General features: G+C 51.6%; 2 protein-coding genes across 2 annotated transcripts in view; both read left to right on the top strand.

Annotated features, from left to right (window-relative positions):
- Positions 1-3334, top strand: part of HAUS7 (HAUS augmin like complex subunit 7) — a gene marked incomplete at its 3' end in the record, with an annotated part of 24937 nt that extends 21603 nt beyond the window's left edge. The window contains 5 exon segments of the mRNA XM_081042275.1: positions 2700-2767; positions 2771-2827; positions 2829-2874; positions 2877-2939; positions 3234-3334. Of these exon segments, the coding sequence (XP_080898401.1) occupies positions 2700-2767; positions 2771-2827; positions 2829-2874; positions 2877-2939; positions 3234-3334 (335 nt within the window).
- Positions 2700-6440, top strand: TREX2 (three prime repair exonuclease 2). Its single transcript, XM_081042039.1, has 2 exons — positions 2700-4748; positions 5391-6440. Exon 2 carries the CDS (start codon positions 5425-5427, stop codon positions 6133-6135), a length of 711 nt encoding a protein of 236 aa, XP_080898165.1. The 5' UTR covers positions 2700-4748; positions 5391-5424; the 3' UTR covers positions 6136-6440.
- The last annotated feature ends 20147 nt before the right edge of the window (positions 6441-26587 follow it).

Raw genomic sequence — 26587 nt, forward strand, 5'->3', positions numbered from 1 at the left:
CAATCCACGCTATCATTAATGTAATAATGATCATTAGTGTTCTGCACTGTTTGCCATCTCACCTGTGGTCACAGGACTGGTGGCAAGTTTTACCTTTTAGATAGGTACCCTTTCTGCTTAGGCTGTGTGAACCCTGCCCTTCCCCACCTCTCCACCTGTGCTTTGTTGGGTGCTGCTGCCTTCCGCTTGGAGGGCTCAGTTTTTGTCAGTACAGCTTCCTGATATTGTTTGAGTGCAGTTTTGGGGCTATAGACGCACCAGAGAAACGGTCTGTGCCAAGGGCCAGTTGGAACTGCCTGTGCATTTCCCCTGTTCCCACCTGACAAACTGAGGGCCTTGGTCTCCACGACCTCCTCAGGCCCTCCCACTGTGGAAGGTCTATGTGTCTGTGCTACCCCCCTCCCGGTATAAGAAACGGGGCCACCGATCTGGCTGCGAGTAGCCAGGCTTTGTTGGTCCCATCATCATTCACCAGTCACCATCTTGAATGGTTGGACCTGAGGCCCCATTTGCTTCCCAGGCTTCCAGAAACCCCAGTGCCGTGAAAATAATAATGCATTTTGAAAACAAAGCAACCTTGTAAGTGCTAGGAGCAAAGGAGGGGAAGGTGGGGAATTGACGGCACCAACACCGGTAACAGGTTTCTAGAAGCCAGAAAGTAGAAGGGAGACATTTGCCACATGCAAGGGGTGGAGAAAGCCACAGCCAACAGGACAGCCTGTCCGCCTGCTGGAATCACCACAGTTCTGGGGCCGTGTGGCTGGCAGCCCAGGGAAGGGGACAGTGGCGAGTAGGCCAGGAGCAGAGGGTGCAAGCAAAACAGGTCTCTACAGGTTGGTACTCCCAGTGAGACCCTAGCCTGCTTTTCTGTGAAGAAAATGATTGAAATGAGTGGCAAACCCAGCCCAGGTGCAGCCCACCTTTCTCTGGCCTCTGAGGGTCCGTGGTGTAAAGGCTGATCCCTGTCTACCCCTGCTGTCCTGTACCCACAGAGCTCTTGCAGGGAAGGGGCAACTCCACCAGAGCATAGTGGAGCCAGCACCATAGAAAGCAGGGCTAATGGGTCATTCGGTGAAGGGATCTTTCCATACTCAGTACAGCAGGTCCTCGAATAATGTCCGTTTGTTATAATGTTGATGAGATGCTGTCAGAATTTAACTTTTGTTTTGTCCATTAGCCTATGCTAAAACTGGTTTCATTATACGTTGTTTCACTTAGAGTCGCAGAACCTATCGACGACATTAAGTGAGGACTTACTGTATCATGTCCAAATGAAAACCAACGCGGAGAAAAACAAGCAAACACTCTTAGAAGTTAAAAATGCTTGCCAAAGTGTTGAAAGATCAATGGAAAGAGTAGAAAACAAAATGAGGCAACAAATCTGTAAGAATAGAAAGAAAAGAGATAAAATGAGGACACAGATAATCGACGCAGAGGCCCGACCCAGGTGGCTAACAGGCTCTTCACAGAAAGAGAGGAAGGAAAATGGAGGGTGGAGGTTACCAGTGAAGCGACGGGCATGCAGAGCTGAGGGGGTGAGTGTCCACATTCCAAGCCCAGAGCAGATGGAACCCAAAACACATGTCCCCAGGCCCAGCCTCCTGAAGTCCAGAGTAATAGGGACGCAGGGCCGGGGGTCCATGCTTCCCAGAGAGAGCCTGTGGCCTCCAGAGGCTGATGCCGTGCACATTCAGAGGGCCACGGGCTTACAGCCTAGGATTGAGACCCAGCCGAGCTGTGAACCAAGAGTGCCAGGGGAGACGTGTGAGCTCATTTAGCAGCCAGGGTGGGGGCAGCCTCGGCCGTGGAATGGGCGGGAGGGGGTTAGGGACTGGGAAAACCTGAGGATTCCATAAAAGCAGATGGTACCCAAAGAGACGTAGGAAAAGCCCATCTGTGGAGGAAAGCACGCTAACTTGATCCCTGGAGGAGCGTTGATAGCAAGTGTTGGGAGGGTCGTTGGGGCTGGTCTGGGGTGGGCTGAGCTTGGTCCAGCTCTGCTAGGAGTCTGCCTGCTCCAGCATTGCGCTGAGGCTCGTCACCCTGAGGCACACCCCACAATTCCTGAGCTTCAGAGTCACCCTCGGGACGGGTGGGACCAAATGCCAATGAACTATCCTGCCTTGTGGAAGGGGAGAGGACCAGCCAGGGAAGCAAGTTGGTGGAGGAAGGAAGAGGTGTCTGTTTAAGTTAACAGACACCTGGCACCTAGGGACTGGGAAAACCTGAGGATTCCATAAAAGCAGATGATACCCAAAGAGACGTAGGAAAAGCCCGTCGCCAGGGAAACCCCTGTTCCCAGGGTGGGAGAGGGCAGTGAGCTGAAGGCCCCACACTCCGCCCAATCAATGGCCATCATCTGAAGTTGGTACCTCGAGAGGCAGGTGCGTGTTGTGGTGTTGCCCATCCCTGAAAGCTAAGCAGCACATCACACCTAAGGCCCATGTCATTTGACTTGTGTCAGATTAAATCACAACAACCCCCTACTGTCCCCCCCCCCAACTCTGGGGCTGGGCAGGGGCCTCCTCTCCATGCTCAGTGTCCATGGTGCTCTCTAGCCGCCCGCCCCCAGAGCAGCTCCTGGTTCAGCAGTTTCTGTGTCAGTGGGAGTTGGGCCCCTAGGCTGTAAGCCCTTGGAGGGCCAGGTGCAGGAGGGGAGACGCTAGACTCACTATGCGTTTGCATTTTTTTCTTTGCAGCCACAAAAATGGAAAAACTAACCCAGAAATACAAGCTCTTCAACGATGGTCTCCACAAAGGCCTGGAGTAGTCTGGGAGATGGACGCTGTGCCCCAGAGAGCCAGGCGGCCGGGGAGGACCGAGCCATTGGGCGGGAGAAGCATTTACAGCCCCCGTGTTCTCCGGGCACAGCCTCTGGCTGGCTGCGCCTTCAGCTCCTTTGGGGGGGGAGGGGGAAGGGCAGAAGTGGGACAGGGCATGTGAGCTGCAGAGAAAAAGAACGTCAGTTCCAAGAAGTTGCCTCCAGCCTGCTCTTTGCTTCCACGGCTGCATGTGACCACCTCCTTCCCTCTACTGTCTGGCCCGGGCTGAGAGGCCTGTGGCCCTAGCTACATAGTCTTCTCTTCTTCCTGTGCTGGCTATCCTGAGTCCTAGGCCACACCTGGCATGAGCCTCGTGCTGTCCTGGGGGGCCTGGACCCTGCCCCTGTCTCGTCCCGTGGGAGCTGCAGTAGCAGCTCCCGTTGCTTTGCTCTTCTCCATGACACTGCCTAGTTAAGCTTGGCAATGCCAAGCGCTGGAAGTCTCCACGTCACCGTGACACCGGGCCGCCTCCGACTGGAGCCCGCCTCCGCCCCCTGCCACCTGGCCCGTGACCGGCCTCAGGGTCTCATGTGAGGACTCCTTGAAGCCCCTCCACCTGCTCCCTGGAAGCCACAGCACCTGGGGTCTGGTTGTGCCAGGCCCAGCCCATGTTTCCTCCTCCTTCCTCCCCAGGGCACCCAGTACCGGCCTGGGGAATTCTTGCTAGTAGCCTGACTGGTTGTCCAGGAAGCTGCTCTCTGGGCTTCTCAGGGTGACCCAGTATCTTCCTGAGAAGTGTGTCTGTCACAGCCACCTCCCTCTCTTTGAGCACGGGAACAGGCACGACTGGTGGGGCCCTCACCTCCCTCAGCCCAGTGTGAGGCGTAAAGAAGATCACGGAGGGGCACGGTGTCTGCCGGACTCCCTTGCGCCCCCTCTGCCCTGCTCCCTGCCGCTGCACTGTTTCCCCAAGTCCCCTGTGAGTGAGTGCTGCAGTGGGGGGGTGGGAGGATAGGCAGATCCATGATCACCACTGCCCAGGCATGCCAACAACTTGACAGGCCAAGTGCTGGCATGTCTTGCTCCAGAACGACATTCTCGGATGGTGTCACCTGCTTCCCGGACCAGGGATGGTCTCGCTTCCCTCCCATCTTCACTGAGCCTGGGGTCAGAGGTGCTGGGCTTCACCCCTACTCCCGCAGTCTTGGAGCTGTGGGTGCCTCTGGGGCAGTCCTGTACTCCTGCCCCTCACGTTGCTCAGCCTTCCGAGGGGAAAGGTCGGCTCAGCTGAAGCCCATACGGCTCGCCGGGCCGGGCCTTGTGCCTCTCTGCCTCCTAACCCAGAAGCCTCTGCTAAAGCTTCCTTAGAGACTATGGCTCATTGTACCCTTGAGGCAGACACCATTTCCTCTTCCTGGTGAGAGATGAGCCTGAAAGCTGGGTGAGCCACCCCTGGTCACTGAGGTGGTACTAAGGCCCCACCCTGAGTGCACCCTTCCCCTTTGTGGCTGAGCACGGTGTGTGCAGGGACCTCTTTCCCACCCTGAGCTCGCTTTACCCTCATGAGGGGCAGCTCAGTCCCCTGTGACAGAAGGGGAACTGCGCCCTGGAGAAGGGGCCTCATGCCTTTGTGGACGTTGAACCCAGGTCAGCCAGGCCCGGCTGCTGTGGCCTGGCCAGGTCAGGCGTGGCGGCAGGGCTGAGTGGAAGGCTCCGGCTTCCTCCTGTGCTTGTGATGACAAGTCCTCAGCCCACGGCCAGTCGGGTGCCTGCTTTCCAATCTGTAAGCACGGGGCGTGTGTCCTGGTGGCTGTGAGTGAGCAAGGGGGTGGCGAGCCGGCCGCACAGGTCCTGCGGCCTCAGGCCTCCTTGTTGCCCAACAGGCGGCAGGGGGTGGGCCATGGCTGCTGATTAAAGGACGCCTGGAGCAGCCTGTGCTGAGACAGGTGTCCAGCAGCCCAGGAAGCCAGCCAGCACCCGCCCCAGGTAAGCCAGCGTGGCTGGGTTGGCAGGGACAGCCGCTGGGAGCCCACAGGCAGGTGGAGGCCAGGTTGGGGCCAGCACTTGTGTGCCATGGAGGCTGGTGATGGGGGAGCCTTTCTCAGGTGCCTGCTTTCTGGCAGCTGACCCTAGGGGTACAGATCCAAGCTGTAATGTGTGAGGCTCCTGGTCATGGTGTCTCAGTGAAGTCCAGGTACCACCCTGGACTGTCCTTCCCATGTCTCTGATGACATGGATCTGGAGGCAGGAGGCAGAGGGCTCTGGGCTGGGGTCTGGGCATATCGGGCCTTCCTTTCTGCTGTTTACTAGATGCTAGTGGGGATGGGCAGTAGTGGGGACGGGGGACAGAACGGAGAAGGCGATGAGCCCCTGGGAGGCCTCATCCTGGACAGAAGTAACAGACCCTGGTCACTGGATCCTAGCTCTGGAGACCCCATAGCAGTCTCCCTGGATGTTGGCCTTAGAAATTGCTTCTAGAGCCTCAAGTCCCACGGGATGGAGTGCGGTGGGGGTGGCAGGAAGAAAACCCAAAGGAGTTGGAGGCTCGGCCACCAGGATGCCTGTGGGTGGCTGGGCCCGGGTATCCCCATCTCTGGCCCTCAGGTTTTGTGCCTCTTGCTCTGGCAGCTTTAGGCATCACTGTCCCTGTGTGAAGATCACCATGTCTGAGGTGCCCCGGGCTAAGACGTTTGTCTTCCTGGATCTGGAAGCCACTGGACTCCCCAGTGTGGACCCTGAGATTGCCGAGATCTCCCTGTTTGCCGTCCACCGCTCCTCCCTGGAGAGTCCAGAGCGTGACGAGGCTGGCACCCCTGTGCTGCCTCGGGTTCTGGACAAGCTCACACTCTGCATATGTCCGGAGCGCCCCTTTACTGCCAAGGCCAGTGAGATCACCGGGCTGAGCAGCGAGGGCCTGGCACAGTGCCAGAAGGCCAACTTCGACGATGCCGTGGTACGAACGCTCCAGGCCTTCCTGAGCCGCCAGGAGGGCCCCATCTGTCTTGTGGCCCACAATGGTTTTGATTACGACTTCCCGCTGCTGTGCACGGAGCTGCGGCGCCTAGGTGCCCGCCTGCCCCGGGACACCACCTGCCTGGATACGCTGCCGGCACTGCGGGGCCTCGACCGTGCCCACAGCCACGGAACCCGGGCCCAGGGCTGCAAGGGTTACAGCCTGGGGAGCCTCTTCCGTCGCTACTTCCAGGCGGAGCCCAGTGCGGCCCACTCTGCAGAGGGCGATGTGCACACCCTGCTCATGGTCTTCCTGCACCGGGCTGCTGAGCTGCTGTCCTGGGCTGATGAGCAGGCCCGCAGCTGGGCCCACATCGAGCCCATGTACGTGCCTCCCGACGGCCCCAGCCTTGATGTCTGAGCGCCAGGGGCTTGGTGACACGGACACCCAGGGGGACAAGGCCCACTTCCTGAGTCCTGGGCAACGCCATTCTTGACCATTTTGCTGGGCTCTGAGGCCTGGAGGAGGCACCGGACCAGTGCCTCGCTGCGTCTCCCCCATCCTGTTATTCGGGCATCCTGTTCGCCGTGCACCTGCCAGGTCTTCCCTGGCCCTGGCCTACTTTGCCCCACAGCCTCACCCCTGGCCCATGCTCCAGTGCAGTTTGCTGCTGCAGGCTCCCACCCCTCACCCTGTCTCGCAATAAACATCACCAACTGCTCACCAGCTGACTGTCCGGTCACCCACCACCCCCACGCCCTGGCCAGCGGGGCAGGCAGGGAACTCAGCCAGGGACCAGGGCAGAGCCCCTCAGGGTCACCCCCTTGTGGCCTATCTCTGTAGTGAGCCTGGAGGTGGGGGGGTAGGAGAGTGGGTGGGAGGCGTCACTGCTCACAGGCTGTAGACCCAGAGCCATGGGCCTCCGCCCTGGCTGGTCTCCTACCGTTGCCTCAACTATTACCCCACTCTCAAAGACCCATGAAATGTGTGAACAGGGACATCTGTGGTGGCCCCGAATCTGTGTCCAGGAGGGAGGTGGAAGAAGGAGCTGCAGCCTCAGCCTCCAGGAAGCTCAGGCTTTTTTCGCCCAGGGAGCTGAGCCCGCAGAGCTGCCTGCCTGCCTGAGTGCAAAGCCCAGCACCAGTACTGGCCCCCTGCAGACCCTGAGCCAGCTCCTTTCCCTCCCGGAGCCTCTGTGCCTACTCTACAACACAATTAGATGATAGGATAGGTTGGTAGGGCAGCACGGTGCGTGGCACGCTCTGGGTGCTTGGGAGTAAGGGAGACACCCCTAGCTGCATGCAGGCACATACTACACGCAAACAGCCCACTGGGGTATGACGGATGGCTGTGGCTGTGCCCGGAAGCAGAGTGGGCTGCACAGCTGACCGGAGGCATACAGGAGAGGTGAGGTGGCTGGCGCGCTGATGGTCACACCTAGGAAGGAGTCCACCCTGGGCCCCGTGTTCCTCATGTATGGCCCAAGGAGGACCAGGAGACTGCTCTGTAGGGAGCCAGGGAATCTGCCTCTGGGGCTCCACCTGTGTCACCAAACAATGAGGCAAGGCAGGGGTAGGATGTCTGGGAGACAGGGCGAGCAGGTGAGAAGGGGTGGGGTGGGTGGGGTGACCACGCCCAGGAGTGACTCGCAGGAGCAAAGCCTTGAGTCTTGAGCCAGCCGGGCCATGGGGGTAACCCTAAGTAGGTCAAAGTGACTAGAGCCACTACAATGCACGAAGTGGCAGAATGGTGAGGCCAGAACACAGGCAGCGGTCATGTCAGGCCATCCTCATTGCCTGGGCCAGAGGTGTTGGACTGACCCTGAGGGCAATGGGTCGCCACGGAGAGTTGTAAGCAGAGGAGGGACAGGATCTGGTTTCTGTGTTTCCGATCCCTCTCAGGCTGCTGTGTGGAGGTGGGACTAGAGCAGGCCTGGAGTGGGAGGACGGCAACCGAGAGAGAAAGGAATAGACGGGTTGGGGCCTGGCCAAAGACAGAATGGCAGGGGGTCGGGAGGGTGCTCCGTAAGGGAAAGACCAGCAGGGGTTAGTGTGGGAGTGTGAGCAGTGCACCGCCGAGCTTCCTGAGGGTGGCTAGTTGACCTCCTGCCCCGGGAGAGCACCCACCTGGGAGGGTGCCACACGGCCGGCCAGGGGGAGGCCTCAGGCCAGGTGCCTGCACTGGGTAGGAGCTGGAAGAGTGGGGGTGGCATGACAAGGATCCAGGCAACCAGGGCCCCTCGGATCCCCTGGTGCCTGGGCAGGGCTGAGTCTCCATCTGGCTGGCCAGGCTTCAGGCACTGACTCACTGACTGGGTGATGCCAAGAGGGTCCCTTCTCACTCGGCAGGCAAGCCAGGAGGGGTTGGACTGCAAGCCCTGGTGGGCAGGGTGACAGCCAGATCCATGGCCACTGCCACCGCCCCAGAGAGGTGTTTGGTTTCATGCTGTCTCATCTTTTGCAGGCCCAGGTGCCTCTCCCTCACCACTCCGGGCTCTCCTGAGCTCATGGCAGCCTGGCCTTGGGTGCCGTCCCCGAGCCCATGCTTGGACTGGCCAGGCCAAGCATCACGCCTTCTGTGCTGCACGGACAGGCTGGGGCCTGTTCTACTGCTGCCTGAAAGCAGCGATGTACTGATAGATGGGTGACCGTGACTTTCCAGGAAAGTAAATGCAAGCCTGTCCCTGTCTCTCTCTCTGTACACATACACATATACATGTATATACACCCAAACATATGTTTATTGTAAATTTTCCTGATATAAAGGATGTGAGCACACAATTTACGAATCATAAAATCTTCAACATATACAAAATATACAATCACATTTACAAGACACTGTTTATAAATTCCATATGGCCAGTTGATTCTCACAAAACCCCTTTGTTGACTTGTGCCAAACTCTTGTATGTATAAACGACCCACGATTGCAACTGATGAGTGTGGTTCCTACATCAATGTTCGTTGATATTTTCATTTATCTTAATAAGATGAAAGTGAAACAACAAAGATGTTTGTCAGAACTTTACACACTCACTGGTGACATGAGTGACTCCTTTGCTGAACTGGATAATAGTTTTTGATATTGGAAAAATCTCTTTCCCTCCCTCCCTCCTTCCCTCCCTCCCTTTCGCTATTCACAATATAATGACTACAGACTCAAGTCTACAGAATCAGCCAAACAATAATAGATCTAGCTCTGGTTTGTAGCCTGTGCTAATTCCCATGGTGTAAATACTTCCATCAGGCCAATTTCAGGCTACCCCATGATGTCATTGAATGTGAAGTTGGGAAGGGATTCCCGTAGCACACTGTAACATGGATTCCCACCAAATGGACACGATAGGTAACAGCAAAATGTGGTGACATAAGAGGGACATTTGGGTTGTTCCCAGTGTGGGGCTGTTATGAATAAAGCTGCCAGGAATAGTCACGTGCCAGTCTGTGTGTGGACACATTAATAAATTTCTCTTGGGTAAATAAATACCTAGGAGTGGAAGCTTTGGGTCATTAGGGTAGGTGTATGTTTAACATTTGAAGACACAGCCAAACTGTTTTCCAGAGTGGTTGTACCATCTTACATTCCCCCAGCAGTGTTTGAGAGTTCCAGTTCCCCACACATTCACCGACACTTGGTATGGTCAGTCTTTTGTATTTTCTTTTTTTTTCTTTTTCTTTTTAGTCTTTTGTATTTTCATCATGCTAATAGATGTTAAGCGTTCTGGAATTTTGAGACCTGAGTAAAACACCACCATTATTAAAAATTAAATTATATAAATTTCCACTTAAATGAATTATATTAAAAACAAATGAGATACTCAAAACTCATGATTTCTCCTTTCTCTTTTTGTTTTCTCCTTCATTAACTTCAGTTTTATCTTCGTTAATTCCATCTATTTTCTTTTGTTTTACATTTTGTTTTTTTTCCCTCTGATTTCTTAAGAGGAAGACTATACTCCCTTCGTCATCTTCCATCTTGAATAACTAAGGTGCTCAAAGCCTGCAGTCTCCCCCTGAATAACATTTTCCTGGGCTCCTTAGGTTTGCTAGTTAACATTCCTCTTTGCTTTGCTTTATGGAAGGTTTCTAATTTTGCTTTTCATTTCCTCACCAATGTGATGCTTGCATAGTACAGTTTATCTTAAATTCTGACTTATTAAAACTCTGTGGTCATCTTTTATTATACATTTCTAATTGTATTGGGTAATGATGTGAGGGTGTGTTGCTTAACTTTTCTAGGGGACACAATTCTAGACATTCTATTAAAATAGCCCTTTATAATTGCCTTTTATTGAGATCTTTGCAAGTCTAGTAGTTTTTTTCTATGCAGTTAATTGCTGTGTGTTCATGTTTACAGCTTTATGACTGGATCAGGTAGGGGGTCTCCCAAGAAACAGAACTAGTGGGTGGCACAGATAAGGTATTATGCACTTGTGGGGCCTGGCAAATCCAAAATCTGCAGGATGGGTCAGTGGGCTGGAGACTCAGGGAAGAATAGTATTATAGTTTGAGCACAAAGGCCATCTGGAGGCAGAATTCCTTCCTTTGGATGACCTCAGTCTTTTTTCCCCTGAGGCCTTCAGCCCACTCACATATGGAGGGTGATCTGCTTTATTCAAAGTCTACTGGTTTCAACATTAAGCTCATCTACAAAATCCATTCACAGTGACATCTAGACGGATATGTTTGATGAAACACTGGGTGCCCAAGCCTAGCAGAGCCAAGGTGACGCAGACAGTGAGTGAACTGCTACAATGACTGTCTCGAGGTCTTTGTTCTCTAGGCTTTATCTCTCATTGCTTAACATTCGTGAAGCCTGGATCTTTGCCCCAGATCCTAGATCCATGGCCTCCCTCTTGAGGCTCTCCCTCCCCCTGCACCCTGCAAGCCCAGAGAGTTTCCTTTCCACAAATTTCCTTTCCACAAATGTGGAAAGGAAAGCAAACAGCTTCACTACTGAATAAGCGTCCAACTGAACTGCCCATGTCAGGCAGTCCGCTGATGAGATGACAAAGCTGGAAGGAAACCCCAGCCTTTCATCTACCCAGGCAGATGCTTCTCAAGCAGCCCGTCCTAATTGGTCACCTGGTAATGAAGGGGCCATCTGGGCTTTCTCCCTGCTGCAAAGCAGGTGGTGGGAGCCAGGCCCTACCCTCCAGGAGGCTTGCATTTCAAAGAGGTTTCTCTGAGCACTTAAGAAGACCCTTCCTGCCCTGCTGTAAGGCTGGCAGGAGGCTTGTGGTTCTCTACTGCAAAGGCTCGACCTCCAGAGCCTCCACAGCCTGTGGGCCCAGCGGGCTAAGCTGGGGTTAAAAGCTGCTGATGACCCAGGCACTCTCATCTGCGCTTCGATGCTTGGGTGCTACCCTAGGGCACATCTGCTGGATGGAGGGCTCAGTTTCCTATGCATGCTCAGCGTGTGGCCTCTCTAGTGTCCCAGGTGGATTGTCCCTTCTCCAGCAGGCTGCCCTGTCATCCTCCTGCCTCTCCTCACTGCCACCAACCTCAACAAAAGCAGCGTTCTCAGGGAGTGCTCTTGGCAAGCCTGCTGGTAAGCCTTCCCGGGGTTGGCATCTTTAGAAAAGTCTGGGAGGAGTGGGAAGAGTAGGAGTAAGGCGTGAGAATGATGGGGGGTCACGGTGGCTGGGAAGGATGAGCCAGCAGGCCAGGCAGGAGGCAGGAAAGCTGGTCAATAGAAGGCAGAGCACAGGCTTTCTAGCAGGTTCTCCTGTTGACAGCTACTAGAAACCTCTGCTCTCCAACCCCCTCCCCAGCAAGTTGGCTATGTGGAGCATTTCGCCCGCCCGCCAGGCATGTCAGGTGGAGAACCTGGAAATCCTGCTCCTGGAGAGAGAGGAGGAAGAGCGAGGAATAGCTGACCTTTCCCTCACATGCCTTTTCTGGCCCAGGACTCACGAGGGTTGGTGAGGGGGTACCCACAGTTGGGAGCGAGCCTCGACTCTTACTGAGGTGCACACTTTGATGTGGGAGAGCCTGGGTTCTGGGCCCTGCCTCTTCTCCCCCCGTCTTGTTTCCCGATTCTGCGACCAGCAGAAGTTACCTAACAGGCTGGCCTCAGTTTCCTCATCTGTAAAATGGAGATAAAACGGCATTGCCGGGGGTGGGGTGGATCACACCCAGGGCCCGGCACATAGCAGACGGGCAGAGAATGTACTCTTCTTATCATGGCCTTTGAGACCTGCTCAGCTGCCTCTGTACTCCTACCGTCATCCCTCCTCCTACTTCCCTGGACTCCAACCACATAGCCTCACACATGCCAAGCATGTTCCTGTCTACTGGGCTGAATGGGGGCCTCCGAAAAGATCTGTCCATGTCCTAATCCCTGGCCCCCGTGAATGTGACCTCAGGTAGAAAAAGGGTCTCTGCAGATATAACTATATTAAACATCTTGAGATGAGATCATCTTGGATTACCTGGGTGGGCCCTAAATCCAATGACAAGTGTCCTTGGAAGAGACAGACAGGAGAAGACACAGACACAGAGCAAAAGTCCACATGAAGACAGGCAGAGACTGGAGGGATATGGCCACAAGCCAAGGGACGCCTGGAGCCACCAGAAGCTGGTAAAAACAAGGACGGACCCTCCCCTAGAGCCTCCAGAGGGAGCACATGCCTGCCAACACCTTGACCTTGGACTTCAGCCTCTAGAACAGTGAGAGACTAAGTATCTGGAGACTAAGTATCTGTTGTTTTCAGCCACCCAGTTTGTGGTATTTGTTATGGCAGCCGTAGGAAACCAACACACTGCCTCAGGACCTTAGCACTGACTCTGTCCTCCTTCTGGACTGCTCTTTTCTAGACATCCATCTCAACAAGGTCTCTGCTCAAATGTCCCCTCCTCTGAGAGAAACCCTCTCCGACCACCCCTTCACCCTATTCACCATTCCCCTGCTGATTTTTTTTAAATTATAGAAATCCCTTTTGTTTATATACCCTCCTTCCTTCATTTGCTATTGGAAATAATATAGGCCTACTTTAAAAAAAAATTTACTGGGGAATATTGGGGAACAGTGTGTTTCTTCACAGACCATGAGGTCCAAGTCGTTGTCCTTTAATCTAGTTGTGGAGGGCGCAGCTCAGCTCCAAGTCCAGTCGCTGTTTTCAATCTTTAGTTGCAGGGGGCGGAGCCCACCATCCCATGTGGGGATCGAACCGGCAACATTGTTGTTGAGCTCCCGCTCTAACCAACTGAGCTATTTGGCTGCCCCTGCAGAAGCTCAGTGGCAGGTCATTGTCTTCAATCAAGTTGTGGAGGGCGCAGCTCACTGGCCCATGTGGGAATCGAACCGGCAACCCTGTTGTTCAGAGCTCATGCTCTAACCAACTGAGCCATCCGGCCGCCCTCCCCTGCTGTATTTTAACTCTCGCATGCAGCACTTCATCACTAGAAAGAAGGCTGGCTCTGAGATGGCAGGGATGTTGTCTTACTCACCAGCGGGCCCCAGCACCCAGCCCAGGGCAAGCCCAGAGCACTCCCAGTGGGGATTTATTGCCTGAAAGGATGAAGGTTCTTTTCATGTTTATCACAGGAAAAAAACTGAGGCACAGGACATATGACCAAGGAAAGCACCGCTGGCACTGCTCCCAGGCCCCAAACCCTAGCTCTCAGGAGAGGACCAGCTGGGAGATGGAGGTCAAGGCTTTTGAAGTTCCCAAAGCAGGGTTTAACAGCATTTTTCTTTTGTAAAATCCTTTTAAGGAAAACAAATCTACTTTGATGTGGTTTTATCTTTGGATAAAGCAAATGCAAGGAATCAAACCCAAATGGGCAAAGTTGGGGAAATGGCAAAGCCAGGTGGATTCCCTCTAGTTTGGGGGGGCAGAGTTGGCCAGAGTGGAAAGAGCTGCGGGGCTGAGGTACAGGGACCTGGGTGAGAATCTGTCGCCTCCTAGCGGCGAGGCCCCAGACAGCTCCTTTCCATCTCTGAGGCTCAGCTTCCTTGCTTGTAAATAGGGGTCAGGATGGTACCACTTCTGCCAGTGAGAGCATGCACAAGAGTATGCAGAGTGCCGACATTTGGGGAGGGAGCTCGAGGAAGGTTGGTCTCCTCCCCTCTCGCCAGCACTCAGCTCCCCAGCCTCAGAGGTTTTAGGCATAAAGAGCGGGGGTTCACAGGTAGAAAGCAAGGTGTCAGCAGGCTGTGCTCCCTCCGTAGGCTCTAAGGGAGGATGCTTCATCACCTCTTCCAGCTTCTCGTGATCCCAGACATTCCTTGGCTTGTGGCTGCATCCCTCCAATCTCTACCTCCATCTTCACACAGCCATTTTCTACCTGTGCTGTGTCTTCACACAGCATTCTCCTCTCTGAGAAGGACACCAGTCATATTGGATGAAGGGCCCAGCCTACACCAGGGTAACCTTATCTGAACTATTTACATCTGCAAAGATCGTATGTCCAACATCTTGAGATGAGGTCACAAGGTATTGGGGATTAGGGCTTCAACATATCTTTTGGGCAGAATATAATTCAATCCATGACACCACCCAATACCAGTTCTAAGCTTCTCTGGGGACAAGACTCTGATTTTGTTCAGGGCATCAGTAAGCCAGGTCATGACAATCCTTTCCCCTGCTTTCCCAGACTCTTTCCCAGGTAAGGGTGGCCACGTGATCCAGTTCTGCCCCGAGACCTAAGTGAAAGTCTGTGGGGCGAGCTCTGGGAAAAGTATTACTTTCTTGAACAAAGGGGACAGATGCAGTTGTCCTTGCCCCTTTTTCCTTGTCTTTGAATGCATATGTGATGGATGGAGCCTCAGCAGCCATTTTGTGCAAAACTAAGACGCAAAACCAGGCTAATTAGATGCTACCTGACCATGCCAGTGCTCTGCTGCTGAACCAGTGCCAGCAAACTACCCCCAGGTTCCTGATGGGAGAAAATTAAACCTCTAATTGTTTAATCCACCACAGTCAGGTTTCCTGTTACTTGTGGTTACTTTCCTAATGCATACTCTGTGTAGGTTGGTTTCTACATCTTACCCCCATAATCTGAGGACATAACTGAGGCCTCTTCCACCTGTCTGTAAGCACTGCAAAGCTACCCTTCTGCTCCTCAACCTTGTTTTCCCGTTTCCATCTTTGTCTCTCCCCAGCCCTTTTCTGCCTACCTGGCTCTGCCTTCCTCTAGCTCCTTTCACCTGTTCCCACTTAACTAGCCAGCATATGGAAGGAAAGCACATTATATATTACGTAAGGAATATGTTCACTGGGAAAAAACCACCAAAAATTCCATTTGATTTCTACTTCTTTATTTTGATGTGATTTTGGTTTTCCATTAGAAGTCTTTGCCAGAAAAGGTTTTAAAACAAATCTTGGAACAATAAGTTCTTAGAACCATGAACACGGGACACATTGCTCTGTTTTACATCATGGTCAAGGCCATTATCAAAGCTAAACAAAGCCATCATAACAACAAATACATGCTCCTGGTTGTGAATGTAGGCAAGATGTCCACCTTACTCATCTTCACATCCCAGCACATAGTTAAAATGTGCAGTATGTGCCTGGGGAACAGTGTCTGCAGAAGTCCGAAGGATGATTGAAGCAATAAGCATGAAATCAGTACCTGCCTGGAGGGATAAACCTGAAAACACATGTGCAAGTTCTGTACTCTGAAACCACAAGCCCTTGCCAAGATGAATTAGAGAAGGCCCCCAAATAAAGACATATGCTACGTTCACAGATCGGAAGGCTCAATATTGTTCAGATGTCAGTCCTCCCCCAAACAAATGACAGATTTACGCAATCCCAATCAAAATCCCAGCAGGCTTTTTTCCTTTTTCATAGAAATGACAAAGTCTTCTAAAAGTCATACGGAAAGGTAACAAACTCTGGATAGATAAAACAATTTTGAAAAAGAGCCACGTCAGAGGACTCCCATTACCCGATTTCAAGACTTATTATAAGCCACAGTAATCAAGAGAGTGTGGCCTTGGCATAATGATAGACAAGCTAATTGATGAAGCACCATAAAGTGTTCAGTAGGAGACTCATGCAAGGCCAACTGATTTTTTTTTTGACAAAGGTGCCAAAGCAGTTCATTTGGGGAAAAGATCATCTTTTCAACAGATGGTGTTGGAAAAACTAGATGTCCATATTGAAAAAAATGAATTGGGAATTCACTTCACACCATACCCAAGAATTAACTCAAAAGTGATCATACACCTAAATGTAAGAGCTAAAACTATACAACTTCTGTAAGAAAACAGGATCACATCTTAGCGACTTGGGTTTTGCAAAGATTCCTTAACTATGATACAAAAAGCACAAAATATAAAATTTAACAACCCATAAACTGAACTTCATCAAGATAAGACAACTCCTGTTCTTCAAAAAACACTGTCATGAAAATGGAAAGGCAAGCCGCAGTCTGGAAGAAAATGTTTGCAAAACACATATTTGACAAAGGACCTGTATCTAGAACTCTTACAAGTTAACAATAAGACAAACAACCCAATTAACAAATGGGCAAAATATATGAACAGACACTTCACCAAAGAAAACATATGAATGGCAACAAGCACAAAAAAAGATGCCCAACATCACTAGTCACCAGGGAAATGTAAATCAAAACCACAGTGAGATATCATCATACCCACCATATCATACCCACCAGGATGGCTAGAATGAAAAGAGATGGACAATAACAAGTGTTGGGGAGGACGCAGAGAAGCTGGAACTTTCATACACTGATGGTGGGGATGTAAAATGGTGCAGCTGCTTTGGAAAACAGTTTGGCGGTGCCTCAAAAAGTTAAACAGAATTACCACATGACCCAGCAATTCCACTCCCAGGTATGTATATACCCAAGAGAGCTGAAAAACATACGTCCACATAGACATTGGTACACAAATGTTCATAGCAGCTTTATTAGTCGTGGCCAAAACCCAGAAACACAACCCAAATGTCCATCTCCAGGCACTGTGGTCCATGCACACAATGGAACAATACTCAGCAATAAAAGATGAACTTCAAAATCATTATGTTGAGTGAAAGAGGCCAGACAAGAAAGTGCATGAAGCAGGATTATATTTACATAGAATTCTAGAAAATGCAAACTAATGAACAGTGACAGAAAGCAGAGTCAGGGTTGTGGGGTGGGGGGCAGGGAGGGATAAAAAGGAGGGAGCGCTGGAGGAACAAGTGAACTTTTAGGGGTGATGGATGTGTACGTTCACTGTCTCCATTGTGGTAATGGTTTCTTGGGTGTGTCCACATCAAAACTCATCCAATTGTATACTTTAGAGTGTGCAGTTTCTTGTGTGCCAATTATGCCTCTATAAAACTGTCAAAGAAAAATGAAGAATCAGCAATTTCCAAACCCTGGAGGGCTGCTGTGTTTTGAGTTCATACATACACCAGAGCTAGCATAAGAGAAAATCAGCTATAAATACCATGGCAAAATAAGTTTGATGGGGGGACCCACACATTTACCTAAAACATTTACAGGTGCAAACCACTGAGCTAAAAACCGTCCTATTGAGATGAAAGCTGAGCTGCAATGGACTACAGATCTGATGGGAAATGCATTTACTTTTGGCTTCACAGTAAGCAACAAGCAAAGAAACTCAGAAATAAACTGAGTTCAGCGACAGAGTAGGGGGCACGAGGTGTGTGGGGGGGGTCCTTATCCAGTGACACCAAATGGAGGTAGTTCTCCAGCCATCCGTCGCTTGTAGAAGATCCTTTGTCTGAGATCCAGAAGCTTCCATTCTGTCTTGAGGGAAGGGGTACATGGACATGTCCTCAAAAGATATTGAGTCATTCCGGTGGCTGCAGGGAAATTCACCTCCATGGGACCCAGGATGAGTTGGCAGCAACTAAAGATGGGGCGGGGGGAGGCTGGAAAGCTCAGCAGCTGGGAAAGGCTCAGAGTTGCAAGAGTTGTGAGGCCGGGATATAAGGAAGACTTGGCAGGGAGATGCTGGGGCGAGGGGCCGCTCACAGTCAGGCAGTCTCACTCACCTTGGGTCTGGATGGCAGGAGAATGGCCTCCATGGCAGGGGTTCAGAAAAGCTAAGGGAAGTGGAAAGAGCCAGGTGTGAGATGAGGCTCACCCTATTCCAGTTTGACCTCATCCAAATCAGGTCTCATTCACAGCTGCTGGGGACAGGAATTGAACTTACCTTTTTTTGGGGACACAATTCAAGCCACAACACTTTCCCAACCTGAGCTGTCCCCTCTCCTCACCCATGTGGTGGGCCACCAGACAGGGTTCACTCCCTCCTCGTGCTAGGCTCGCCTAACCAGGCTTCCAATGGAGTGTGCTTCTTCTTTCCTTCCTTTTTCTCATTTCCTTCTTCTGTCGGCCCTCTTTCCATGCGGGCTGTACCCCTGACCTCAACTTTCCAGCCATCTGTGGAAGCTCCACTGCCAACCCCTTTCCCCTCAGGTCAGGGTTCTTACAGAAAAACTCCAACACACGCATACCACCTCCACCTGCAAACAGACTTGCTCTCAAGGGACAGAGGAAGATCAGGCTGCTGCACAATGGAGGGATCCACATTAGTTGGAGGGGGGCGGTGCTCTCTGAAGGGGTAACATTCAGGCTGAGAGCTGGGGGGTGAGCAAAAAGGGCAGGCCAAGGGCACAGCCCATATCCAAATCTCAGATAGGCCTGAGAGTGGGGTTCGTGGTGCTGAAAACTGGCTGTGGCTGGGGGGTGGGTGGGTGGGCCCGGGTCATTTCTTATGCTGCTATGGATGAGCACAGCTTATTTGTGCTACAGGCGAGAGGGCAAGGGGACAGGGTCCCCAGAGCATTTAAATTGCCTCAAAGTCCCTATCACTTATGATGAGCTGTCAATGAACACTGGCCCAGAATCAATAAACTCGTGTCCGATGAAGAAGTTTATATTAATTAGAGAGAAACAATTCCTTAAGATCGAATGGACGTCAAACCCATTAGGTGAAAGACCAAGGGAGAAGGCATCCACGTGACGTCAAAATGTCTGCCTGAGTTACTGCTGGTCACAATAGAGCAAGCTAACCTAATGGTGGCAGGACAGAAGTGGGACGTACCTTCGGGGATGCTGAGGGGAGCGCCCAGGTGGCCCAGGAGAGCTCTTGCCAAAGCTTGACTCAATTCTAATGCAGCCTTGGGACCCAACTTGCAGTTGACAGAGGATCTCGGGGACAGAGGGGACCAATTAAAAACGCCACAAGGAAGCAACCAGTTCAATCCAGATGGTGGGCTGTTCCCCGGTCTCCTCTGCAAATCAATGTCATGGGGAAAAGAGGAGGCTGGGGAGGAGGACTGTCGTAGATGAGAAGAGATTTAAGGGTCCAACAGCCAAGTGCCATGGAGTCCTCAATGAGATGCTGGCATGAACGAAAGAGGAGTCAAAGACATTGGGGGTCATGGAGGGCTGACTGTGGAGTAACTCTGAGCACCGTGGGGCCACTGCTCTTTGTGTGTTGGATGGATAATGGCACTGGGTTATAGAAGAAAATGTCCTTGCCAAGACACACACATTGAGGCATGTGGGGAGAAAATGGCCTGTGAACTTACTTAAAATGTTTGACAAAAACAAAGGAGAGGGAGGGAGGGAGGGAGAGAGAGAGGGAGGGAGGGAGGGAGGGAGGGGGAGAGAGAGAGAGAGAGAGAGAGAGAGAGAGAGAGAGAGAACACGCGAAGGGCCACTGCCAACCCTGGGAGGTGGATACCTGGGCGTCATTAGACTAGCTTGACAGTGTTCAAAATTAAAAGGGAAAATAGTTTGGTGGTTCCCAAATAAGTAAACATAGTAATCATATAACACAGCAATTGTACTCCTGGCTATATGCTCAAAAGAACTGAAAACAGGCGTTTAAATAAAACCTTGTACATGAATGCTCCTAGCAGCATTATTTACCAGAGCCAACAGGTGGAAACAACCCAATGTCCATCGACTGATGAATGGGTAAACAAGACGAGGTCCAAACACAGGATGGAATATTATTTGGCCATAAAGAGGAATGACATACTGATACATGCTACAATGTGGATGAACCTCGGGGACATTATGCTCAGTGAAAAAAGCCAGACATATACAAAAGGCCACAGATGGTATGATTCCATTTATATGATGCAATATAATATTTCACAAGAGCTGCCTTGACCTAGTTTAGAAGTTATGACTAAAAATCCTCTTTTCTCTGCCCTTCTTGGGCAGTGTGCTAAGCTCCCACCCCAACTCCTCAGGGCCTCACTCTCTGGGGCCACTAAACATACCCCAGGCTCCTTATTGGGCTCCCACACTCAGGGGCCAGGTACCAGACAACTAGGGACAGCCGGTATGTCCAAGGCACATTAGCCAATGCACAGGGACCCCACAGAAACTAGTACCCTACCCCAGGTGCACCCCTGCGTGGCAGCCTCCTCTCCTTCAGGCTGAAAGAAAGAGTTCTGCCTTTCATCTTTCAGGGTGCCACTGTCCTGTGACCCACCATCAAGAAAATCTTTAAATACTATAAAACATGACATGTCCAGAATAGGAAAACTCAAAGAGTCGGATCAGTGGGCACCAGGTGGGGAGTGACTGCTTCATGCTACGAGGTTTCCTCCGTGGGTGATGGAATGTTCTGGAACTAGATAGTGGAGAGAGTCGCACAACATTGTGAAGGTACTTAATGCCGCTGAATTGTTCACTTTAAAATGCTTAATTTTATTTTATGTGAATCCCATCTCAATAAAAAAGGGGGGCAAGGGGTGTCACTGTCAAATAATCATTCTGATAGCCACAGGCCACATATGTTTCATTCTGATACACTGTAGTCACTGGGGGACCTGACAAGCTAAAGGTGTGGGGTGCAGACTAGTGACAAAATCCAGGGTTTTCAGACCAGCATCGCATTGTTTTGAAGAACAGCACAAGCTTATTTTCTCCCTCCCCACGGCTCTACTGTCAGGTCATGATCCATTTTGGAAAACACAGAAAAGTTGAAAGGAAGAGGTGTTATCTCTGGTTTTCCTCCACCTGAAGATATACTGGGGGCCAAGCCCCTGAGACAGAGGCAGCTCTTGAGCTGTGACCACCTGAGAGAAACAGCACGGACAGGGTCTCCTGTAGACGGAGACTAATGCTGAAGTTCAACACCACGGGGCACACTGGGGGTGCCAGCCATGATGAGTGGTTGCACACAACAGTCTCTATGCTTGAGACCTAGTCCGCCAAAGTCAGCCTGCTTTCAAATCTGGGAAAGAAAGACTCGACAAGCCCTGTCCTCACAGACCCTGATGCCTGTTACCCCCAGGCGGGAATGGGGTGACGCTCCTGAGCATGTGCATAAAGAACAATCTGGAAGGAGCCTCCGGAACTGGACAGCGGCTTCTCCTAAGACCCTTTGACCTTAGGCCACCAGAGCAGAGGAGAAGCGAAAGGATGTTCCTAGGCCCCGAAGCTCTGGTTTTCGTGAAACCAGGCACTGGGCACACAGGTGAGGGTCCATCAGACAGCAGTGCTGCCAATGGAAGTGAAACAGCCCCAAATTGGGAGAGGCGGCCAGTGGGCTTTGTCGCTGATGCCTTCGAAGGACCACGAGATGGGGCTATTTCCCCAGAAAAAGAAAGGAAACAACAACCGGAAAGGCAGTCAACTATCCCACTCAGGCTGGATCAGGAACTGAAGTTTTTCATCCACAAAGAAGGACACCCTGGGCCACTGCACTCCGCTTTCTTCCCTCCTGGTGGACCTTCCTCTGGGTCCAGTGACTTAAGACCCCAACTGCCTCCTTTTGGCGCCAGCAGCCTAACCTGAAGCCTACATCATCTACCACCAGCTGGTGGAAAGGCCTGAGGACCCAGGGCCTGGGGACGCCAGCCTCAGCCCAGAGCCCAGGTCTGGCCCGGGAGCTGCCACAGGTCAACCTATGGCCCTCCTGGTGGCCTGGCCCAGCAAAATCCTCTGAGGAACAACCCAGCAACTTTTGTCTCGAGGCACATCCTCAGGGGCAGAGGCTGACCTGGATATTAAGAGAGCCACCTCCCGGTGACGTTCTGTCCTTCCCTGCTGACAGCCCTCCCTCCAGTGCCCATCTCACTCAGAATAAACTCACATGGCCCTTCCTGAGCCCGCCCTTCCCCCCTCCCATGCCACACGCTCCCTCTGCTCCTCCCACACATCACACCACTCCTGCCTCAGGACCTTTGCATTGGCTGTTGCCTCTGCCTTAAAGGCTCTCTCGCCTACCTCGAATTTTTCAGAAACGTCACCTTCTAACCACTCTATTGAAACCTGCAACCGGACTCCTCAACTCCCTTCCTCTGCTCTATTTTTCCCTGTGGCACTTCCCACGGTTTAAAGTACTTTATAATTCCTAATTTAAAACGTTTATCGTTTTCTGTCTGTGCCCTGCCACTAGAACTGGACCCACGGAGCAGAGAGTTCCGCCGATTCATTCCGATATATGCCGAATGCCTGCAGCACCTGGCTCTAAGGGGCAGCTGGGCAGGTAGGTATCTGTGACAACTGGTCCTGCAGGGCAGCCCCGCACAATTCCCGCACGGTCCCTGCGCAGCTCAGCGCTCTCTCTCTTACCCTTGCGGGCTTCCATCCTGCCCTCCGCCTCCTCTTTTTATGACCACTCCACACCACCGAAGGGCACAACTCCCCACCCCTGTACCTGCGGACGCTTCGCCGGGCGCCCCTAGGCAGGAGTGCCGCGACCTCACCATGCCAGCCTGCCCGGAAGCTCCTACACGCAGAGGCACACAGTCCAAACTTACCCGGCGGCTGGGCGACAGGATGCGCTCTTGCCGGCCCCAGGGTCGGTGGCGAACCGCAGTCAGCGAGACACTGGGAAACCCGGGCTGCCTTTCCCGGGCGCTCAGGAAGCTGGCAGCCCCGAGGGCTGCCTCCCAGGGCATCCTGACCGTCGCCACTGCCACAGCTTCCTCACTCTCTAGCCACCTGCCGAGACGGGTCCCGCCCCTCACCCCCCGCAGGCCTGAGGCCAAGGCCGCCTCCTCCGAGAAGCCCTCCAGGGCAGCGCCCCCAGGAAGCGGCAGGGCTGGGGAGGGTGTCTCAGCTTCATTCACTGTTCCCTGGCGCCGCTCGGGAGGCGCGTTCTGCATAGCCATCCGTCCATTCAGCACCAAAGAGCGGGGCCGTGGCCAGGTAACGAGTGGGCTGGTCCCAGACGACGGCAGCGTGGGAACGGGACGCGGTGGGGGAGGGGTGCGGAGCATGCGCGGCGCGGAGGGAGGGTGGCACCCGCTTTGTGCCCGCTTGGTGCACCTGGAGCGGTTGTCTTGGCTCCTCGCGCACCCCGGAGGCACTTCTACTCCCGGGCCAGGCTGCTTACGTCTCAGTGGTCAGTGCACCGCAGTCCCCCAAGGGGACGGGGAGGAGCCACGTCGGGCTTTCAGTCTATCCAGTTATCTGTCCATCCATCTGGGATCTATGGAACCCCTGCAGGGCAGCTAGCTGCAAGTGGTCAGGCCACGGCCACCCAGTAATGACCAGGCCACCTGAACGAGGAAGTTAGAGATGAGAAAGTGAGGCGAGTGAAGGGGGGTTGGGGAGGGCAGTGTGCGGACAGATGGAGGGGAAAGAGCAGAAGAGCAGGAAGGGAAGAGCTGCTGCTTGCATCTGTCTTTCCCTTGGGTCCTCCCAGGTGACCGTCCAGCTGGTCTGCAGGGTGGCCACTGGAGTCTCCATTTCCCCATAGGTGACCGTCCATGTGGCAGGGCCAGGACTGAAATCCAGGCTGACCCGGAACAGGCGCTCCATTGACAATCACGAATTCCTCAAAAAGTTGGGGGATATAAAAAAGGCTGCCAAAGAAAAGCAACCAGGAAAACCAGGCACCCTGTATGTCCCACCCCTCCCCCAGCCCCAGGCCATTGGGAATTGAGAGTGAGGTGGGCACCTCTCTGTCTCTGAGCGCTACCTCTCCTTACAAAACCAGGAGAGCCTGGGCTTCGATGAGAAGCCCTCAGTATGGCCACCCCTGGCTTAGGGGGAGAGCTGGGACACCCACTAGGGTGCTTCTGGCTGTGGGTAGTAGGGGTCACAGGAGGCCCTTCTCTGGAGCAAAGGCAGGGAGGTCCCCTATGACCACTGGCAGTGGGCCCTGCTGTCAGACCTTCTCCTCTCACTGGGGGGCTGGCTAGACAGGCCCTGGCCTGGGCTGTCGAGGGGCTCTCGAAGGGCTCCGGAGGGGCTCCTGAGGTGTAGTGGGGCAAATGGTGCCCCCTCAAAAGATATGCGCATATCCTCCTGGAAGCTGTGAAAGTGACCGTTTTTGGAAGAAGTGTCTTTGCAGATGGGATGAAGTTAAGAATCTCAAGATGAGATCATGCTGGATTATCCAGGTGGACCCTAAATACAATGACAAGTGTCTTTATAAGAGACAGAAAAGCCATGTGAAGGTGGAGGCAGGGATACAACTGATGCGGCCACAAGCCCAGGGACACCTGGGGCCCACGAAATTGGAAGAGGCGGGAAGGTCCTCCCCTAGAGCCTTTGGAGAAAGCACAGTCCTACTGACACCTTAATTTTGGGTTTCTGGTCTCTAGAATCGTGAGAAAATAAATTCCTGTTGTTTTAAGCTATCTGATTTGTGGTAATTTATTGCAACAGCCCTAGAAAACTCTTACACGAGGGAATGGATTGAGCTCAGACCCCTCCCAAGCCAATTCCAGGAAGGAGGCTGTGCCTTTGCCCCCCACGTCAGCTAGTAGTAAATGGATGTGGGCTGGGGGTGACCTCAGGTAAAGCAGCTCCTTTGGCCTTGAGCAATTCCTAGAGAGCACTGTATTGAAGCTTCACAAAAGAAGGGAAGTGAGAGCCTTAGGCCTGGAGGAGGGCTCCGGGATTGCAACCTACATCCACTGTGGAATAACTGTGTGCTCTGAACGTGTAGCTGCAATAGGGCTATAAAAATAGAGAACGGGGAGACAATGCACAATTGTCTGCAACCTTTTTGGGTTACCATATGGCTGCTGGTAGCATTACTACCGTTAGTCTGGAGAGCGTCAGAATGCTTACAGCAAAAGTGATAGACTTATGAAGAGAAATTGATAAACCCACAATTGTATTGGGAGAGAAATTTCCCTTGTAGACTGTTTTCAACTTTTTCTTATGAAGAATTTCAAACACATGCCCAACTTAGAGTAATATAACGAAAGTCTGTGAATGTGCCAGTCAGCTGCGGTCCACACAGGGCATCGGCTCCATCTCTCCTCTGTGCACCTCCCTTTATTGCGGCAGGAGGCCTGGGACCTTCTCTGAGAGAGGTGGCTTCACTGCTGCAGGCAGGGACGGTGCCCCAAAGGCAGCAAGCTCAGATTTGGCCACTCTGCAGCAGGTCCCCGGGACCCCAGTGGGGAAGGGGGGGTACTTGTTGGAAGATAGATCAATAGAAATGATCCATTCTCAGAAACAGAGGAAAAATAATTTAAAAAACACACCACCCAACCCAGAACAGAACCTCAGTGAGCTGTGGGACAATATAAAAAGGTCAAACACATATGTATTTGGGATCCCAGGAAACAAGAGAGAAAATGGGGAAGAAAAACGATTTGAAGAAATAATGACTGACATTTTAAAAATGTGGAGATGGAGATAATTTGCAGATTCAAGAAGTTCTGTGAACCCTAAGGAAGATAAATACCAAAGAAAAACCACATGTAGGTTTATCGTAGTCAAACTACTGAAAACAAAGGAGAAAGGGAAAATCCTGAAAGTACTCAGAGCTAGACAAAGCACTCCATGTAGAACATCAAGAAAATCCACTGAATTTTCATTGGAAAAGACGGAAACCAGGATACAGTGAAACAACATTTTAAAGTGCTGAACAACAATAGGAACAAACAACTTTCAGCCCAGAACTCTATCTAATCAAGGAAAAAGGCCCTTCAAGAATGAAAATGAAATAAGGACCTTTTGAGGTAGATGGCAGGTAAGACCAGCACTGATCTTTGGGTAGAGATGAAGAACACCAGAAATGGTAAATAGATGGGTAAATATTAAAGAATATTTTAATTTCTTTATAGTACATATCACTATTTAAAGTAAAAATTATAATAATGTTTTGTAGGTTTTATAATACATGTGGATGTAACACATATGGCAACTATAGCATAAAGGATGGGGTGGGGGAAATTAATCTATATAGTAGAAAGGTTCTTACATTTATGTGAAGTGGTACAATATTAATCACAAGTAGGCAGTGAAACGTTAAGGAAAAGTTAAAATGGAATTTTAAAAAATTGAGTATCTCAGGCAGGAAAAGGGGAACATAGGAACAAAAAATAGATGGACAGATAGTGCTATAGACTGGATGTTTGTGTCCTCCCCAAAATTCACATGTTAAATTCTAACTCCCAATATGATGATATTTGGAGGTGGTGCCCTTAGGAGGTGATTAGGTCATAAGGGTGGAACCCCCATGAATGGGATTAGTGCCCTTATGAAAGAGGCTCTGGAGAGTTCCTTCTCCGCATTCTGCCATGTGAGACAGCTGTCTATCAACGAGAAAGTGGGCTCTCATCAGACACAGAATCTGCTAGTACCTTGATTTTGGACTTCCAGCCTCCAGAACTGTGAGAAATAAATATTTGTTGTTTGTAAGAAACCCTATCTATGGGATTTTGTTATACGTAGCTGCCTGTATGGGCTAAGACAGACAGTACAATGATGGACTTAAATTCAACCATATAAAAAATTACACTGAATGTTAATGGGTTAACTACTCCAATGACAAGGGAGAGATTATTAGCATGAAGAAAAGAGCAAGGATTTTGCTGTCTACAAGAGATGAATTTAAAAATAAAGACTCAGATGAATTGATAGTAAGAGTACCCAAAATGATATACTGTGCAAAGAAAAAGCATAAGAAAGTGGGAATGAACACACAATGGGATTTATAGATG

Source organism: Rhinolophus hipposideros (genome assembly GCF_964194185.1).
Source record: "Rhinolophus hipposideros genome assembly, chromosome: X".
NCBI lineage: Eukaryota > Metazoa > Chordata > Mammalia > Chiroptera > Rhinolophidae > Rhinolophus > Rhinolophus hipposideros.

Excerpts from the sequence above, each read along its gene's own strand:
- TREX2 (XM_081042039.1), top strand. The coding sequence starts at position 5,425 with ATGTCTGAGGTGCCCCGGGCTAAGACGTTTGTCTTCCTGGATCTGGAA.